The sequence below is a fragment of the Perognathus longimembris genome, chromosome 11 (genome assembly GCF_023159225.1).
Source record: "Perognathus longimembris pacificus isolate PPM17 chromosome 11, ASM2315922v1, whole genome shotgun sequence".
NCBI classification, from domain to species: Eukaryota; Metazoa; Chordata; class Mammalia; order Rodentia; family Heteromyidae; genus Perognathus; species Perognathus longimembris.
Genome location: NC_063171.1, coordinates 56,775,275 through 56,795,064, shown reverse-complemented (window position 1 = coordinate 56,795,064; position 19,790 = coordinate 56,775,275). Strand labels below are relative to the sequence as shown.

The 19,790-nt window shown below is 44.3% G+C and overlaps 1 protein-coding gene across 3 annotated transcripts; it reads left to right on the top strand.

Annotated features, from left to right (window-relative positions):
* Positions 1-10,370: 10,370 nt before the first annotated feature.
* Il20 (interleukin 20) lies at positions 10,371-13,798 on the top strand. 3 transcript variants are annotated; one of them, XM_048357749.1, is made up of 5 exons: positions 10,371-10,552; positions 11,045-11,110; positions 11,231-11,383; positions 12,565-12,639; positions 13,497-13,798. In XM_048357749.1, exons 1-5 carry the CDS (start codon positions 10,394-10,396, stop codon positions 13,572-13,574), a joined length of 531 nt encoding a protein of 176 aa, XP_048213706.1. In that variant the 5' UTR covers positions 10,371-10,393; the 3' UTR covers positions 13,575-13,798. The 3 variants fall into 3 exon arrangements, with proteins under 3 accessions (XP_048213706.1, XP_048213707.1, XP_048213709.1); XM_048357750.1 differs by lacking the exon at positions 11,045-11,110; XM_048357752.1 differs by lacking the exon at positions 12,565-12,639.
* The last annotated feature ends 5,992 nt before the right edge of the window (positions 13,799-19,790 follow it).

The window sequence follows — 19,790 nt, the reverse complement described above, 5'->3', positions numbered from 1 at the left end:
CAGTGCAACCAGTGCCCTCTTGAGGAGGCCTGTGGCTTTGTCTTTGGGCTTTGGGAGTCCGTCTCTCATCTGATCCTCTGTTCTCCATTTGGAATCTCTACCCTCTACTTCATTTCTCTGGGTTCTTGCTCACCACAAGAACTCAGTGTTCCCCTCTGTCTGACCCACTTGTGTTAGTTTGATTTAGCCTCAGAATCTTGTTTGAATGGTCCTTAATTGAACAACCCTGAAGCTTGAAGGGCAGGCTTCTTACCCAGTGCCTGGGCTAGCCACCCCACCCCCCCAGAGCAAGGCACAAACCTGGCCCTGCCCACCTGGCAGCTGTGTGGTCAGGAGCGCAGGTTATGTGGCTTCATCTGCCCCGCCCCCCCAAGGCATCAATCAAATAAGCACCTTCCCATGCTGGGCAGAGCTTCTCAGCATGTTCAGTAAGTGAGTCAGGTGAGCTCCTGGGAGAAGAGATGTGGTGGATTCAGACTCTGAGTGGGTTACCAGAGGGAAACAGACATGGATACTCAGGAATGGAAAGTCTCATGATCAACTTGAGTGCTCATAGTAATTGTAATCAGGCTCATCTTCAACTCCTTCAATCCATGCCCCAACCTCACTAACACCAAAGTGCTGCTACAGAAATGCTCTGTAACCAGCCAGGTGCTGGTGGCTCACACCTGTAATCCTAGCTACTCAGGAGGCTGAGATCTGAGGATCTCCATTAGAAGCCAGTAGGGGCAAGAAAGTCCATGAGGCTCTTTATCTCTAACCACCAAAAAACCAGAACAGGAACTATGGCTCAAACGATAGAGAGCTAGCCTTTAACATAAAAAAAAGCTCAGGGGTAGAAGCTAGGACATGAGTTCAAGCCCCAGGATTAGCAATTTAAAAAATAGTATAGAAAATAAATACTATGTAGGCTCAAAACTTTTGGTCCAGCTTTCCTTGCTGTGAGGAGTAAGCCATTCCTGATCCTGCCACAGTCTCCATCCAAAAGCTTACTGGACCATTAGCCCTCCCAGGCCGTACTCAAACCACTTTGAGAAAGCTCAGACATTGGCCTTGCCACTCAGAAGTCATCTCAATCTCCTCTCCCCTCCCAGGACCCTATAGGAGCACAGGCTCTGGCTTTTTCTAGGAAAGGCCTGATGATAGTTTCTCCCATCCTATGACCAAACCATCTCATCCTTCTCAGAGTGTGTGTCGCAGTGGGAGAGGTTTGACCATCACACCATTGGTCTTTGCCCCTTCCTTTTGTGTGCCTTCAGCATACTAGTGAAATTTAGAAACATTATTCTGAGTTTCTAAATTTAGAAACTCTACTCGGAATAAGGTTTCTAAATTTATAACATAGCAGAGATAGAAAAAAATTATAAAGGACACCAATAATATAAAAATATAGCAACCAGAATATGGAAATGATAGGTAGGATATTTATATCTATTAGGGTATCGATTAATATAACTTGGCAGACTTTCTAAGCAATGGTGTGTATAAATGATATTTTGAGATATCTGAAGCCACTGTAATAGAACACAAAGTTGCCTGTGATTTCTGTCAGTGGAACACTGTATTTGTGTTGCTATTGCTACCATGGCCTGTGTTTGTTATCTATCTTTCATAATTAAAGAAAATGCTTAGTTTTGATTGAAAGTTAGTGAAAACAAAAGACATAGCTTTTTTTTTTTTTTCCTGTCCTGAGGCTTGAACTCTGGGTCTGGGTGCTCTCCTTGGACTCCTTTTGCTCCAGGCTAGCGCTCTACAACTTGAACCTGGGTGCCATTTCCAGGTTTTTCTGTGATTTAATTGGAGATAAGAGTTTCACAGACTTTTCTGTCTGGGCGGTCTTTGAACTATGATCCTCAGAACTCAGCCTCCTAAGTAGCTAAGATTGTAGGTGTGAGCCACAATGGGACAGGAAGACACAGAATCCTTCCATTTATCTTCTCCTAGGTTAGAAATTCCAGGCTGTGCACTCTGAGGCCCATTGGAGGGTCCCACCATGATGTCTTGACCACTTGGTTCCATCAAGCTCAGGGTCCACACATGAGAGATTCCCCATACTTGTTTTGGAAATAAAAGAAGGAATAAAATCTGGGGCAGGTGGCTCACCCTTGTAATCCTAACTTCTTGGGAGGCTGAGATTGGGAAGATGGAAAGTTCAAGGCCAACCTCGGCAGAAGAGTTCACAAGTTTCTTTTCTCTTGGGCCCAGTGCTTGGTGCCTGTTATCCTAGCTACAATGTGAAGACTAAAATAGGCAGATCACAATCATGACCCTGAGCAGAAAGCGAGACCCTATCTTGAGAATAACTAGCACACACATACACAAAATGAAAAGGTCTGCAAGTGGAGCTCAGTGGTAGAGAGCCTGTGCAAGTGCATGGACCCTAAGTTCAAATCCCAGGACCTCCAAAAAAGGAATCAAGTAAATTCCCATTCTCCTAAGTGAAGTAACTGTGAATTCAAGGCCTTGTTTGGGCTTTTGTTCCTGGCTCTATGTCCTGGGGAAGCTCCCCACAGTGTAGACAGAGGGACAAGCTGAGTTACCCAACTCTGGAGACTCAGTGATGTCAGAGGAAGTGCAGCTGGAGGTAGAAAGGATCGTGCAAGTTGAGCTGGCTCAACAGAGTGTGATAGAAAAATGCAGGAAAGGGAAGTGAGGTCATTCCTGTTGGCAGCCTTGAAGACAGGGAACTGAAAGTGTGTGCTCCTGGCAGAGTCAGCTGTTCTACCCCACCCCATCCTGCCTGTCTCCTCGGAAGTCAGAAGGAGCCGCACCAAAATTTCCAGCACCAAAGACTTGGGAGTGGCAAAGTCTTCTACCTGCCTGGCCAGTCCACGAGCTGCAGTTCTTCCTCCAGAGGAACCGGAAGGCCTGTGTTCCTCAGAGTTCCCTTCAAAGTGATGCAACTGGGCAGGAAGCCAGACATCAGTAACTATGACGTCGTACACATGAAAAACCCTGAGTGGCAAACTCAGGACTTGCCGTGGGAAAAAGGCTGGACTTCCCTTAAAAAAAAATGTGCCTTGAAAATGTTTACTGCCCCAAAAATGGCTTGCTGAGTAAGCTGAATATATTCCATAAGAAGGGATTCTCCTCTTTCCTCAGTTTATCTTTACAATGTCACTGGCACTTATTAGATGCTGCTCCCCCCCCCCCACACCTCCAGTTTTAAAACCTCACTTTGGGGCTCAGAATGAAGCTTAGCGGTAGAGTGCTTGCCTAGCATGCATGAAGCCTGGGTTCGATTCCTCAGTACCACATAGACAGAAAAAGCTGGAAATGTTGCTGCAGCTCAAGTGGTAGAAGGTCAGGGACAGTGCCCATGCCCTCAGTTCAAGCTCCCAAGACAGGGAAAAAAATAAATAAAACCTCACTTTGTCAAGTTGGCTTGGTGTGTGCATGAAATGTACCCCCAGTGACTCTATTCTGGGACCCCATCTGCTCCACTCGGTAACTAACCATATATCGAGCCTTCACTGTCCTTGAAAAGCTCCTGTTGAATACACAGCACTTCCTGTGGCTCTTCCTTCTCAGAAACCCTTCAATGGCTTCCTCTTGCCTCAGAGAGCAAGCAACCAATTACAGAATCAAGAAGGTCCAATTTGAAAGGGACTTAAGAAATGATTTCGTTTATTTTCCCACCATTCTCAGAAGAGGAAGGCAAGTGAATTTCCCAAGATCACCCAGTGGGGAAAAGGGAAGGCTAGAGCTAGCACTTATGCTCCTAGCCTCACAGGCCGAATTCATACTCCTTGGCATGATCTCCTTTGTCATTCACGGTATGACTTTATTTCCAACTTGACCTTGTACTGCTCCTCTGTGCACACCCCAGCTCCAGTCAAATAAATCAATTTCCCAGTCGTCAAGAACAGGAGACTTGATAGCTCTAGCTCATCTCCACTCTGAATCCCCTTTATCCAACCACACTCCCAAGCATATTAATTCATTTCAATTCGGCCCATGCTTTTCCAATCTCATCCCAGACTCTTCTCTGTGTCATAGGTGTCCCTCTGGGGCATCTTGGCATTTCCCTTCTATGCACTCAGTAGTACTAACTGCCTCAGTGGTTCTTTAAGTCCAACCCTAATCCCCTCAACAAAGCTTTCAGCAATTAGGGGTTGTAATCCTCACAGCATTAGCCTACTGTTCTGAACCTAGTAGGTGTTTAGCAAATGCTCATTGAATCAATGCCATTTACAATCTATCTCATCAAACACGGGAGTGATAAAAATCATCTTTTGTGCTTAAAGGTTTATATAAACATTGCTGTTGCCAAGTCAGTGAGCCAGCCTGACTAGGTAAGAGTCATCACATTTTGTTGATGAATACTCAATGCCTGGAAGGTGTAAGACCTGGTCTGGGTCAGTTGTGGTCACACTGAGAGTTGGTGGGAAAGTGAATGTTAGAAGTGGGATCCTTGGGATCCGAACTGCTACAATCATGCACTTTCCATCACAGTCTCTTTCCTTTGACTAGAATTGTGAGGTAGAAAAAGTGTCTTGCCTAGTCTCATTAATGAGGAAAGCTATTTACTATGTAAGAACAGCTCACAACAGTTTAAGTGAACACACATGGTGGAATAAACACACAGGGTTCATCTTCTGAGTCTACATTTTACCAACCTAGTGACCTTAGGGCAAGTTACTTAACCTCTTTGAACTATGGTTTCCCCATTTGTGAAGTGGGGGAATTGGGACTAGATGTACTGAAAGTAATTTCCAGCTCTATGGTTTGGGGAGGCAATGGGTCGTTAGAGAGGAGCACTCCTGCCCTGGGAGTAGAATTTCTTCACTCAGACCTTAATGGAGAAGGCACCGTGGTCAAGAGCTCCTGGTCCTCTCACAAGTTAAATCATGAAGCTCATGCTTTAGAACACAACATAAAGAAGAAACAATTGCAAATCAATGTGTTCATTCAGTGTTCATTACATACTAGCTGAACAAGATATCTGCACAAAGAGCTCCCAGGCTAGAAGGAAATATAGCTATGTAACCAAAAAGTTGTGAATTTTTAAGTACAAAACACATATGTATATGTATATGTAAATACACATAGATACATGTATATATGCATATATACACACATATAGAAGCGAAGGTGGAAATGTGGGAAGAATCAACGATACCTTGAGAAATAGGAGTGGAGGGGAGACAGGGTATGTCAGAGAAAGTTCAATGGGACAGATGAGGATAGTATTTATATGATATGTGATATGGAATCTAGTCAATGGGCTTAATAAAGTGTTTTGTTGTGTGTGGCAGCTAAATCCTGTAATCCTAGCCTACTTCAGAAGCAGACACTGGGGTGGGACTGGTAAGGATTGAGGCCACACAGGCCTTACGTTAAGTTCTTTTTATTTTGGTTGGTCATGGGGCTTGAACTCTGGGCCTGGGTGCAGTACCTGAGCTCTTCAGCTCAAGGATAGCACTCTACAACTCGAGCCACAGTGCCACTTCCAGTTTTCTGGTGGTTAATTGGAGATAAGTATCTCATTTGTGTTGCTGCCTGGGCTGGCTTTGAACCTCAGTCCTTAGATCTCAGCCTCCCAAGTAGCTAGGATTACAGGTGTGAGCCACCAGCATGTGGCTAGGCATAAAGTTCTTGAGACTCCATCTTAATCAACATCTGGGAGTGGAGGTGGGCAGCAGTCATACCCAGTGCTAGGGGGAAGCACAAGTAGGGGGATTACAGACCAGGACAGCCTAGGCATACAGTGAGATTTTACCTTCAAAATCATCAGTGTCAATAAGGAGGCTGGGAGCATGACTCAAGTAGTACAGCACCTGCCTAGCAAGTGTGAGGTCATAAATTCAATCCCAGGTAAGAAAAGTCTCTCTCTCTGTCTCTGTCTCTCTCTCTCTGTCTCTCTGTATATATGTATGTATGTGCATATATATTTTAAACATATGATTGTGTAAATTATGATTGCACCTAAGTAAAAGGAACCTAGATTTACTGAAAATCTTGGTTTCAAGTATTCTTGTCAGACTACATTACCCAATTTTACATTGATTACCTTTATGAGTACTCATGAGAAATCATTTACTTAGCATCAATGATTGCCAAAACCACTATTCAAAAAATTCCCTGTATTCCGCTGGAGGCATGCTTAAGGGGCGAAGTGCTTGCCTAGCAAGAAGGTGGCCCTGAGTTCAAACTCAAGTACTGCCACTTAAAAAATAAACACACAGACAAGACACCTCCTATGGGCCATCATCACAATGATACCAGGGCCTTTTCAAATCCAGGGAGCTTCCCAGAAGGCACGGGGGTACCGAGCCTGTGACATTGGATGCTGTGTTTATGGCCTTAATGCCAACCATGTTTGTAACATTATCACAGAAAAAAGTTTTAGGACAAATCTAGTCTTGGGTGAGAAGTTTCTTGAAGCTTTATTTAGCAAGGCAGGAAATAAAGCTGGTCCCTATGTGGGCTCATGAGAAGCACCCCCAAATCCATGGGAAAGGAACATTTAGAAGGCTCGAGCCAGTTTCAGTTGTTCAGCTCCACATTTACTCCAGGCAAGAGTGTTCCAGACGACCTTACTAATTAAAGGATCGTTTTACAGCGTTGACTGGCACCCTTGATTAAGTGCTGTACCAGGCATCTTTAGTTTTGTGGACATCACTCATCTGAGGGCAAGGCCAGGGTAGCCCCCTCACTGTTCTCTAAGAAAGCAAAAAGACGTATGCTCTCTTCATTTACAGTGTTTAAGAACTGTACCTTAGACACAGGCTAAGGATTGTACCTTAGGCTTTGAGACTAATAGATTCAAGATTTCCAAGCACCAAGTCTCAATTGACATAAGGTGATACATGTTTGAAGATCGGCCAGATGCTTTCTTTTAGAAGACATTTATTTAGGGCAGAAAAAGTATGTATTCCCCTTTCACAAAGTCTCCTTTTTAGTTCAAGGAAGAGTTTTACCAGATTTTAGTCTGGAGATGTTTACCCAATATGTGCTTATCTAAGAGCTTTGCGCAAATTATTAGTACAAGGTTAAGCATTCAAGTTACTTGTGAATGCAGTGTTTATTCGTGGCTGTTGGCTCTTGGTTCACTTTGATTATTTTTCATGCTCTAGATTTTAACTTCCTTTTGCATTCATGCCTCAGTGTCCCTAATTTGTCCTGCGTCACTATTGTGGAAGAACAGGCATGGGATTAAACAGTTTAAGCAATACTTAGATTAGATATCCCCACTGGTTTTCCACACTTATCAGACATTACAGTGAAAAGTCATGGTCTTCACTTTCCGGGAACTTTATGCAGACATTGAAAGGTAATCAGAAGAGCATTCTGACCTCAAAGGCAAAAGTGCAAGGAACCATTGAGTGTCAGAACCGAGAAGGACTTTGTGCACTCTACTGGTTCTCTCCATGTTTTAATTCATAAACTGAGGCGCAGAATCATGAGATGATATGCCAAAATCATTCTGTTAATTAGAACTCCTAGTTGAAGAGGAACTCAGCACAGCTTCTATCACCTTGATGCTTTTCAAGGCGCTGTTAGTCATTCATTTAAGGTGCTTTGAATTTAACCTGGTTTGCAGTGTGGCCCTACGTGACGGACCAGTCCCTGTTGAAGAAAACCTTTCAGTGTTGGGAGGAGAAATGGCTGAGGCCCATGAAACAGAAGGTAACATCAAGGGCTCTCCCAGGCTGTGGAAAATCTGCACTGGAGTCAGAGAAGGAAAGGTGGAAATAGGCCAGGATCACGTAGAGGTAGTATATGGGTCTCTTCTTTAATGATGAATAGAGGGAAAGACCTCTGTTTGTCTTGCTGGAGAACAGTAGTGCGAAGAGCAAAAGTAAAGGAAAAATAGCAGGGGTGAGTTCCCAGTGTCTGGGAAGATATTTGGCTAAGGAGTATTGGATTTAGAGGAGAAGGGAAGGACACTTCTTGGAATTCTCTTCCAGTTCCATAACTGTGATCTTTTTGGCCCTCACAACCATTTATCCAGTCGAAAGGTGGAGCCTAGAAGAAATACATCCTTTATCTACTACTATAACCAGTGATCAAACCCGTTGGGCAGTACTTCTTGGAGCAGGAAGATGTTGGAGCAATACAGTGTGCAGTTAAGTGCCTTAGCCCTGGAGGAAATGCTGGGCCACCGGAGAAATTCCAAGGGAGTTCCGCCCTCACCAGGGTTAGCTCACTTCCTTCACATGCCATACATATACATGACAGAAGCCTCTTCACTTGAGAGAGACTCTTGGGAGATCAGAAGCAAGAGACCTTCCTGAGCTCAGGTAAGAAAGAGGCCTTCCCACATCATTCTGGAAATCAGCTGGGGTCTTCTTCATCATATACCCAGAGCCATGTCCAAAGGAAACTTTTTCCATGAGGGTGAAATCACTTACAGGACATTTGCATTTGTACCTCAGTATCTACTATAATTTTTAAGGCAGTGAGTACTCTGTAAATGCTGATCCACTTGTCAAATGTATGATAGACTGTAAATAAGTTCAAGGCAACTAAGAGCTGATCAAGTTGTACACCAGCCTACCATGCCTACCATACTGGTTTTCTTCAGGAGGCTGAGGAGATTGCAAGTTTGAGACCAGCCTGGGCTATTATGTGACTCTATCTAAAAAGATAAAGAATGCTGGGGAGAAATGAATTTCCCCCTCTTTTTTTGCTCTGGTTAAGTTTGAGATAGGTTCTTTTTGCCCTGTAAAGCCTAGACTACAATTCTCCTATTTTTGTTTCCTGCCTATCTTGAATGTGCCATTATGCCATGCTCTTGGTTGAGATGGGTTTTACAAACTTGTTTCTCTATTTGGTCTTCAAACACGATCCTTCCAATATCAACATCCCAAGTAGCTAGGATTACAGGCTACTGTAATATACTGGCTTTACCATATACTTTTGAGAAAAAAAGCTATTTAAAATATATGAAAACATGTGTAGAAGTCCCTATTTTCAAAGGGTGAGCAAATATAGCCATTGTATTCAATATACACTATGTAAACAAAATGGACTATGTATTTGCTTTATTTTTAAGTTCATTTTCAATATGTACAAAGTAAATGTGAGACTATTTTTTTAAGTCTATATTTTCCCCTTTCGTCACAATAGCTCTATCTAGCATTGTTGGATACTATTTTTATTTATGATTTTGTTATCTTGTCCACTATGGATTTTTCCACTCATTTTAATATTGAATTAAAATAGTTTTTTGGTGTCCCCTAAAATTTTGCTCCCTACCCCTATTGAGAACCTCTCTCATCTTACTTGAACCCTAGTCTATTTCACTTTTTCTTTTTTTTTTTTTTTTTGGCCAGTCCTGTGGCTTGGACTCAGGGCCTGAGCACTGTCCCTGGCTTCTTCTTGCTCAAGGCTAGCACTCTGCCACTTGAGCCACAGTGCCACTTCTGGCCATTTTCTATATATGTGGTGCTGGGGAATCGAACCCAGGGCTTCATGTATACAAGGCAAGCACTCTTGCGACTAGGCCATATCCCAGCCCCTATTTCACTTTTTCTTAAAACTTGACAGACACCAAAAAACACCCCCACTCTGAGGAACCTCACCTCAAGAAGTCATGAGTTGTTTTACAACCTTTGTTTGGGAATCACTCAGCCCTGGGGCCAGTTATTCAGGGCCAGCAAAGTGCCTGCTCTTGGTGTGCCTGACTACGGCTCTCCTGCAAAGGGCACTGTAGAACCCAGGTTGTTGGTCGGGGGGGGAGGGGGCGGGAAGATGAGGTGGAATCCTACCATTGCCCATCAGATCTCGCCTTTTCTCTGGCGGTACGATTGTTATGAAATCGTTGACTTGGTTTTTGCCTTCAGGGCTGAAGTGAAGAAGATATTATTTCAAACAACTGCTCTGATCTCAGACAAATGCCAAAAAGAAGGAGAGACTCCTTTGCCCTAAGGGTGACCATTAAAATCCAGACAAATTTCTCTGTAGTGTTTTGGGTGGCACAATCATGGCTTCTGTGAGACTCTGTTTTCCCCAGTTGCCCTGCGGGCCTAAAAGAACCAGAGAGGTGAACAGGTGGTGACATTCTGGAAAGGACAGGCTACCTACGTCAGTTGCTCCAAACAAGTTTTGATACTTCTTCTGAAATGGCATCCTCAGTGGACTCGCTGGAGGCGGCCGCTGCTTCAAGCCCTGCCTGCCAGGCCATGACAGGAGTAGGAGACAGAATAAAGGACCCTGAACAGGCACCTAGAAGCTTCTTTTGTGGGGAAGCTCGGGAGCTTAATAAGTTCTGTGAATGGGACTTATTCAGTCAGTACTGGAGTAGATAGGTCCTTCCCCTCCCCGGCCCTGGTGGACACCTGGGACAGGCATTCCCTGGTGATAATGGATTCTAAGGCTGAGAAGATGAAATCAGTGTCCACTATCTTTCCTTTTGAATTTCCAGCTTGTGGTCTCCAGGTGGAAGATGAAAGGTACTGGTCTTGTCTTCGGCCTGATCTCTGCTGTGCTTTCTGTCCTTGGAAGACCTTCCAATGGGCTGAAGACGCTCCATTTGGGAAGCTGTGTGATCACCACAAACCTCCAAGAAATACAAAATGGATTTTCTCAGATCCGGGACAGTGTGGTATGTGAAGGCAGGTGTACCTCTCTCCTAGCTGCCATTTTTCTTCCCTCCTTTGTCTGTCTCTCTTCCCTCAGACAGCCCTGGCAATGTGCTTGCAAAAGGAGGAAGGCTGGATCTCTTTCCCACGATAATGCCTTCCCAAGATACATCTGCACTTGATCATTAAAAATGTTTTGGGGGCTGGGGATATGGCCTAGTGGCAAGAGTGCTTGCCTCGTATACACGAGGCCCTGGGTTTGATTCCCCTGCGCTACATATACAGAAAATAGCCAGAAGTGGCACTGTGGCTCAAGTGGCAGAGTGCTAGCCTTGAGCAAGAAGAAGCCAGGGACAGTGCTCAGGCCCTGAGTCCAAGCCCCAGGACTGGCCAAAAAAAAAAAAATGTTTTGGAAAAAGATACATCCCCAATGGACCCTGGTAGGAAGGAAATGTCTGTGCTGTCTCCAATCCTGGCAGCAGCCACTGATCTGTCCTTTCTTCCTTTATGTGTAGCAAGCCAACGATGAGAACATTGACATCAGAATCTTAAGGAGTACTGAGTCTTTGCAAGACACAGAGGTATGTGCATGGCCCAGATGAGCTCTACAGGGACCTGGTGAAGCCAGAGCCTCTCTCTATACTCTGGTTTAATCTCTGCCCTCTGGATCCTCCCACCAACAAGTCTTGTCTTCTTTGCAGCCCTCAGAGAAGTGCTGCCTCCTCCACCACTTACTGAGCCTCTATCTGGGAAGGGTGTTCAAGAACTACCAAACCTCTGATCACCATACCCTCCGGATGATCAGCAGTCTGGCTAATTCCTTTCTTATCATCAAGAAGGACCTCCGGATTTGTGTGAGTAACAGCACCCACCCACCACAGCTTTGGTGATTCAGCCGCCCCGCTCCTTTTCCAACTCCCATTTATGGGATGGAGAAACAGAATCCAAAAATTGGTTTCCCTATGATGAACCATGTAATTACTCGTGAAACCTCAGTTTTGTTGGCTTTTGAGTTGCTGCTCTGTGCAAAAAGTACTATGTAGGCAAGAAATAGAAATCTTTGTGATTCTTTTTGATACTCATGGTAACATTTATTAGCCATGAAATTATACCTTTTTTTCTATATAATGGTATTTGGTAGCCTCCTAGTGCATCCTGAATTTAGGCCGCCAGTCATTAGGCTGTTGGATTTGATCTCAGGACATGCTCAGAATAGGATCTAGGAATTGCTTTCTCTTCCCACGAGGGCTCAGTTCGCTCAGGAACATGGCTCCTAGGCAATTGCTGAGGTGAGATGAAGCTTTCCTTGGCTCTTCCTGTTTCTGAAAGGGAGCAAGGAGCTCCTTGAGGCTGAAACTCTGGCTTCCTCTTCCAGCTGGTGATGAATTTAACGATCCCTGATGATGAGTTCCGAAAGGGTTTGCCCACAGGCCTGAACATTTGCAGGATTGCGGGTGACACAGAATTCCCTGCTTCTGTCAACGACAAGGGCAGAATGTCGGGGTCCTTCGCCCCCAGCACTCTCCTGGCCAGCGGGAGAGGTGGGGAAGCAAAGGACCCCAACAGCTGGCGCCCAACGTGGGGCGATTATGCAGAACCAGAAAGGCGGTTCTAGCTGGTCCCGCCTCCCAGCCTTGGGACCACGTGTAGCCAAGATGGCGCCTGGTGGTGAACCCGGAAGCGTCCTGTGGGCTGTGACATATAATTAGGCCGCCTCTTAGGATTGGTCCCTCGGCCATCCACCCTTGATGGACAGCTCAGGCTTCCCTTGAGTCCCTAGCTAGGTGTGCCTACACCCCTCCCTTTCCTGCTGCTTTAAAGGCTGAAGCTCCTCCCAAATAAAGCCATACCATGTGTGACACTCTCCTGGGCTGTCTGATTGTCCTCCAGCGAAAGGGTGCGGGCGGTCTGTCGACTCTTCACCTTTTCTTGGCCCACCTCTCTCGCTGGCCAGGAGAGCGCTGGGGGCGAAGAACCCCGACAGCAGAACATCAGAACTGGTCATAAAAGCTATCATTCTCTGTGTCCTTCTCAGCATGCCCACGGGACGTGCCAGTGTGAGGAGGAAGCGACCGAGAAATACAGCCGGATTCTGAGTCACTTAGAAGAGGTATATGACATTTTGGCATTTTGGTGGGGATGGGTATGTTTTTAGAATTAAGATCATAGATGAATGGAAGGATATTCAAGCTGGTTGAGATCCTAGAGCCCTCAGGTTAAGCCTTTCTGAGGTCACGTGGCTTATCCTTTGCTTTAACCTAGGGGCATCCTCTAAGATGATTTCTCTACATGATGGTGCTGGGAATGGAAGGGGAATGGCCATGGAGCTACCAAGTCACTCCAGAAATATCCGCATCTTCCAGATGCACAAACAAAAGACAATAGTTATTTCCAACACACACACACACACACACACACACACACACACACACACACGGATGCCTTTAAAATCACATACTCACAATATCATACACACCCTTGCCATGTTGTTTCTTATCTTGACACCTTTGTATCTCAACCAGCAAGTCTTGGGTGCATTCCTCACTGACAACTCCTCTTCCTCCTCTCCTCCCCTCTTCCTCTCCCTCCTCTTCCTCCTCCTCTCCCTCCTTCCTCCTCCCCTTCCCCCCTCTTCTCCCTCCTTCCTCCTCTTCCTCCCTCCCTTCCTTCCTTCCTTCTTTCCTTCCTTCCTTCCTCCTTTTCCTCCATCCTTTTCTCCCTCCCACTTCCTCCCACTCTTCTTTCCTTCTTCCCCCCCCCACCCCGCCCCCTGCCTGCCCTGGGCTTCAGTTTCCCCATACAAGGCCAAGGCAATGCTTCCAATGATGTCCCTCTCTCACAGAAGATCTTAAGTCATGAAAAGAACATGTTCTCCTCCCATTCCCAAGTGCACCGCCAATGGAAGAGAACAGTCCCCGGAGCAAATGTCTGTCTCTGACTTGCTAACCATGCATGCTTCTCTTTCAGCTGGAACCTCGGGCAGCAATTGTGAAGGCTCTGGGAGAACTGGACATCCTCCTGCGATGGATGGAAGAGTCAGAGTAGGAGGAAGTGACGACACTCCTGAGAATCCTCCCGGCTAAGGATCCTTGGTACCATGGAGACATGACTCCCAAACCGCCATCTTTTACTACTTGATTTGGTGCTAGTCAGAGTGTTTTGTATTTATTTATTCTTTGTTTTCTCAATGTGGTTGCCCTTAAGTGTCCCAAATCTTAATGTATACCATAATTTTATAAGATTTCTTTAATAATATCTTTTCTACTGTTGGATATGTATTTATTTATTAATATATATATTTATTTTTGCTATTGAACATCTATTTATTTTTGTACTTGAATGTGAGTCTTTAAAACAGGTTCAGGGCTGGGATGTGGCTTGGTGGTAGAGTGCTTGCCTAGCATGCATGAAGCCCTAGGTTCCATTTCTCAGTACCACATAAACAGAAAAAGCTGGAAGTAGTGCTGTGGCTCAAGTGGTAGAGTGCTATCCTTGAGCAAACGAAGCTCAAGGACAGTGCCCAGGCCCTGAGTTGAAGCTCTAGGACTGGAAAAAAAATTCATGAAATATATTTATAATCTGACTAGAGCATGAAATATATTTCATATAGTAAAGAAGTCCTCTAAATCTTAGATGAGTGACTCCTGGGTTTAGTCATTAAAAAAAAATAAATTAAGGACATAGTTACTCATTGTCAACGCTCAGAGACATCTAAAAATGAGCAAATGGGTGTTTACAGCCGATTATGGAAGGTGTCCTGAGATTAAATTATAGGCCTGTTTTACTGAGCACTTCAGGCCAACTTCCCAGTGCTGTACTTGTGTATCTTCTAGCTGTGGAATCTTGTCTGTTCAATATGAATTCTTAAAAATAAAGTTTTCATTCTACATTATCTGTTTGGAGTTTGAAAATACTTCCGGAGAGAATTAGTATGGAGAGTGAGCTTGAGTCTTGGTAGTTCATGCAGGGTTTCCTTGTTGGAAGAAGTTGCACACAAGAACCTGGTTCTTTTTTTTTTTCTGTTGCAAATTCATTCTTAGCATTCTCTCTCTGTCTGTCTCTGTCTCTGTCTGTCTATCTCTCTTTCAGCTTACACACATTCCAGATTCCATGACTGCCTCCTAGTTAAAGTGCTATAATGGACTAAGGAGGCTTGGCTGTCTCTGCTGTCAGCTGATTGGCTTGGAGCACCGTCTCCTCTGCACCCATTTCTCTCCTCTGTTCCCATACTCTTGCATCAGGGGTCTAGATTACAACAGCAGCTTCAGCGGGCACGGGCCTCTGTGATAAGGGTTAAGAACACATCTGTGCAGAGTGCAGCCCGGAGGCTTCCCAGGGAGGGGTGTGCGCCCTCTCTTACAGGCCTCCCGCTGTTGTTGGGTGAAGTCTTTGTCATTGCGCCTAAACTAAGTGAAAACCCTTTTCCAAGCCATCTGTAGACTGAGCATCCTTGGACACCCAGTAACAGAGTTCTGAGCTGGCCTGCGGATTCTCTCCTTGCTCTCCACCTCATTCTGAAGCGCATGCAGCTTCCTCACTTGCGTTGTTCTTTCTGATTTTGGGAGTAACAGACAAGCCCATGCCAAGATTCTACGGCCAGATCTTTTTGCCTTTTTAATTTCTGCTTTTTATCCTTAGCCTGGCACCTGATAGATTTTTTTTAATAAGTTCACTGTTTTTTTTTTTAAATACACAGTTAACAAGGACTCTAGAGAAAATTTGAAATGAACCAAAGCACATAAAAATATAAAGAGGGAAGTTAAAATCACTCATAATCCAACTAACCATAGACAACATTTCCATATACACACACTCACTCACACACACACAGATATATTTTTCCTTTTCATGATGCAATTCTCATTCCCATCCATTTCCTCTAAGTTACTTGTCTTATCGCTGCTTAACTTTTCTGGCACAAATGGGAAATTGAGCAGCAGAGAGGTCACAGTTGACTGAAGGGAGAGGGGAAACTTCATGGAAATGAGATTGTCGAGAAACAGACTCTATGGAACAGCTATGATGGTCCTTTCTGGTAACAAGAGCAGCTACCCTTACCCTTGCTCACACTTTCTACCAGTCCTCTTAACTGTGGTCAGCCACTGTCTGAAAACATCACATGGAAAATTCCAGAAATAAAGATTTTCCAAGTTTCAAATCACTTTCATTACATATTGTCCAAATTGTGCTCTTTTGTCAATGCTGATTGTTGCTCATCTCTTACTACACTTTGTACGTGTTATTTGCATGCATGTTGGTTTGCATGCATGTGTGCATGTATGTTTGTATGTGGGCATGTATATAGGGAAAAATAGCACACAGTCAGCTCTGTATCTGAGGTTTCTGAATTTGAATTTAAACATGGGTCAAAAATATTTGAAAATAATTGTATCTGTACTGAACATGCACAGATGTTTATTTTGTCAGCATTTGCTAAACAATACAACAGTACAGAGGTTTATATCACATTTCCCTTACATTGTGTGTTTTGTTTTGTTTTGCCAGTCCTGGGGCTTGAACTCAGGGCCTGAGCACTGTCCCTGGCTTCTTTTTGCTCAAGGCTAGCACTCTACCACTTGAGTCACAGTCTACTTCTGGCTTTATCTATATATGTGGTGCTGAGGAATCGAACCCAAGGCTTCATGCATGCTAGGCAAGCCCTCTGCCACTAAACCACATTCCCAGCCCGCATTTTGTGTTATAAGCAATCTAGAGGTGATTGAAAGCCCGCTGGAGGATATGTGCAGGTTATATATAAACATGCCACTGTTTTGTGAAAGAGATTTGAACATTCAAGCTTGCGTAGGGCAGGGCTCCTTGACTGCCACGGATAGTGTTGGATTACTGTAGACAGGGATTACTATTATCTCCCATTTGTCAGTCATCTTCTGGGGACCTAGGGTGTGTCCCCTGAGGATAATGAGGAGTATTAAGAATTAAATAACCAGTGTCACTTCTTAAGTGCTTAATGTCAGGCTTTGCACTGGGAATCTCACGTGCATTATGTTATTTGATCCTCATGTTCCTGTGAGATAGGTAGTTTTCTTACTCTAAGTGATGACTGGTTCAGAGACGGTAAGTAATTAGTGCAAGATTTTACAGCTGACATAATAAAGCCCTGAAGAGAGGCATCCTGCTATCACAGCCCTAACAATGCTCTCACTCTGCTTTCCTCTTTCCCAGTAATGGCTTCTTGTGCTCAGAAGCATAAGTAGAGAGAAATAACAGGCTTTGTTTTCTAGAGACATGAAAATCTGCTTTGTATGTGTGTTAGTGCTGGGGCTGAAACTCAGAGCCTTGGCTCTGAGGTCTTTTAACTTTTGCAGTCAGGGCTGGCACTCTACCACTTGAGCCACATCTCCATTTCTGGCTCTTTGCTGGTTAATTGGAGATAAGAGTCACATGGACTTTTCCTGCCTGTGCTTGGCTTCAAATCATGATCCTCAGATCTCAGCCTCCTGAGGAGCTAGGATTATAGGCGTGAGGCACTGGTGCCTGTCATGAGGGGAAATCTTGACTTTGGCCTTCACTGTTTTGGACAAATGCCATAACCATCCTCTGTTTTTTAATCTGTAAAATGGGAATTATATTGCTGCATCAGACTGATGTGAGGACTAAACTGTATTGCACCATTGGGTTCAGTGTTTCAGGTAGGTCCATCTTATTGGGAGGCTCCCTGCATGCCAGAGAGCTCGAGTAAGCCTTCCTTCTTGCGAAAGTGGGCTCCCCAGGAGAAACACCCCACACCTATGAGTGAGGCCCAAATGCCACTGACTGGAAATAACAGAAAAAGTCCTCTCTGTGCTTCCTTTTCACAATGACTTGGGGATGCAGAAAAGTGACTGCACGCAGCCTCTCCCCTGTTTCCCTGGAAGATTAGGGAGAGGAAAGGTGACACCCATTGTCAGGAGCTCAGTGTGTGGATTGCTTAATGGGGTAGAGAAGCCTCATGGCTTTCCCCAAGCTCAGTCTTACTACATGTTAGAAAGGGGAGGGAGCATACTGGTTACAGAAAATATTCTGGGGCTGGGAATATGGCCTAGAGGCAAGAGTGCTTGCCTCGTATACATGAAGCCCTGGGTTCGATTCCCCAGCACCACGTATATAGAAAACAGCCAGAAGTGGCGCTGTGGCTTAAGTGGCAGAGTGCTAGACTTGAGCAAAAAGAAGCCAGGGACAGTGCTCAGGCCCTGAGTTCAAGGCCCAGGACTGGCAAAAAAAAAAAAAAAAGAACGAGGTACTAAGAACCAGGAGAGCCTATTTTGTGAATTCTAGTGTTAAAGTGCTTGTCTGGTCCCAAATTCAAATCCTAGTACTACGAAAATAAAAACAATTTTAAAAAAAGACCCACAACTTTGATATAACAAGACAACATGGACTGAATAAACATTTTCCAAGAAAAAACATAGGAAAAGTAAATAGTCATGTGAGAAGATGCTCAACATTCTTAGCCATTGAGATCACTGAATCCAGGGAACAGCTCAGGGGTCGAGCACATGCTTACATGCACCAGGCCACGGGTTCCACCCCCAACACTGAGAAGCAGGGAGGGAGGAGAAAAGAAATCCAAATCCAACCACAATGCACTAGTAATGCACACTGGATGGCACAAACATAAAAAGAGATAGCAGTAAATATTACAGAGGACCGAGGGAAGCAGAAACCTTCATGCATAGCTGGTGAGACTGCATAGTTGGGCAGGAACTTGGGAAAAATAGCTCAGTAGTTCCCTAACATATTAAACACGGAGTTACTATAGGACTCAGCCATCCCATATCTGCATATTAAAAGGGAATGGAAGACATGCGCACACAAAATCTTGTGCATGGATCTCCTTGACAGCCAAAGAGTGGAAGCAATGTAAATATCCTTCAACTGATAGACAGATATTACTCAGCAATAAAAAGGTAATGCAATAACTGATAACATGCTATAACATGGATAACCTTAAAAAGATTGAATGAAGTGAAGGCAACCGTCACCAAAGATGCATATTGCATGACCACATTCATTGGAAACGTTCCAAGCAGACAAGACCACAGGGGCAGAAAGGAAACCCATGGTTTCTAAGAACTGTGGGGAATAGGGAATGCAGACTAGTGCTGATGGTGTGAAGATTCTTTCTTAATGAAAATGTCCTGAAAATATCTGGTATTCATGGTCCAACTGTTAATACGCACGAAGCCCTCCCCACTAACTTGTAAACCTTGAAATGCTGAAGTTACGTGATGTGAATTACATCTCAATGAAGCTATTGTTAAAAAAAAATGGTCCAGGCAAGTATTGCATACCTGTAATCCTAGCTTCATGGAAGACAGAGACTAGGGGGTTGAGGCCTGAGGCCAGACTCCATCTCAACCAATGGCTGGGTGCAGTTGCACTTGTCTGTTATCCCAGCTATAGGGGAAACATAATGGTTGGGCAAGGTGGTCATTTCTGTCGTCTCCAGTGACTGGGAGAAGCACAAGTAGAAAGATGCAGCCAAAGCTGGCCTTGGCAAGAAGCAAGCCTCACCTTTGAAAATCCAAAAAACAATTACAATGAAGAGGCAGGCACGGTAGCACACGGCTGTGATCCTAGCACTCGGGAGGCTGAAACAAAGAGATCGCAAATTCAAGGCCAATCTTTGCTACATAATGAGATTGCCTCAAAAAAATGAGGCTGGAACAAAAGCAGTTTGGGATTAAGAAACATCAGGAGCAAGTAGAAACCATTATTTAAGGGAATATGTTCTGCATTATTAAGAGGTGACTTGGTTTTCACTTCCTCTTATTACTTTTGCTAGGCCAGAAAGAGCTTGCTCAATGAATTATGATCCTCAAGTTTCCACACATTATTCCCAACTTATTTTGGGATTGGACTCCTGCTGTCTTAAATCAACTTTGCAGACTCCCTGAAACTTGAAATTAACTACCATATGTCTCATTGCCTTACTGGGGTACACCTAGGAACATTTTTATCAAATATTTGTCCTTTTAACATTATACAGCATAATTATAACGCATAAAAATTGCTTATAGTCATTCAGCATCTGTGATCAAAGCTCACTTTGCTTGTGTAGCATGGTATGAAATAAAAGCAATACTAGTGATATTTTAATAGGCGCTCTCCTTTTCTATATTTCTCCCTTTCTTGTGCTTACTAATGTGCCAAGCTCTCTTCTGTATGCTTTGCATGTGTTCGTTTGTTGGAATCTTGCACACTCATTGTGGTCACGTTCACTTTACAGATGGGGAAACTTAGGCCCCGAGGAATGAAATG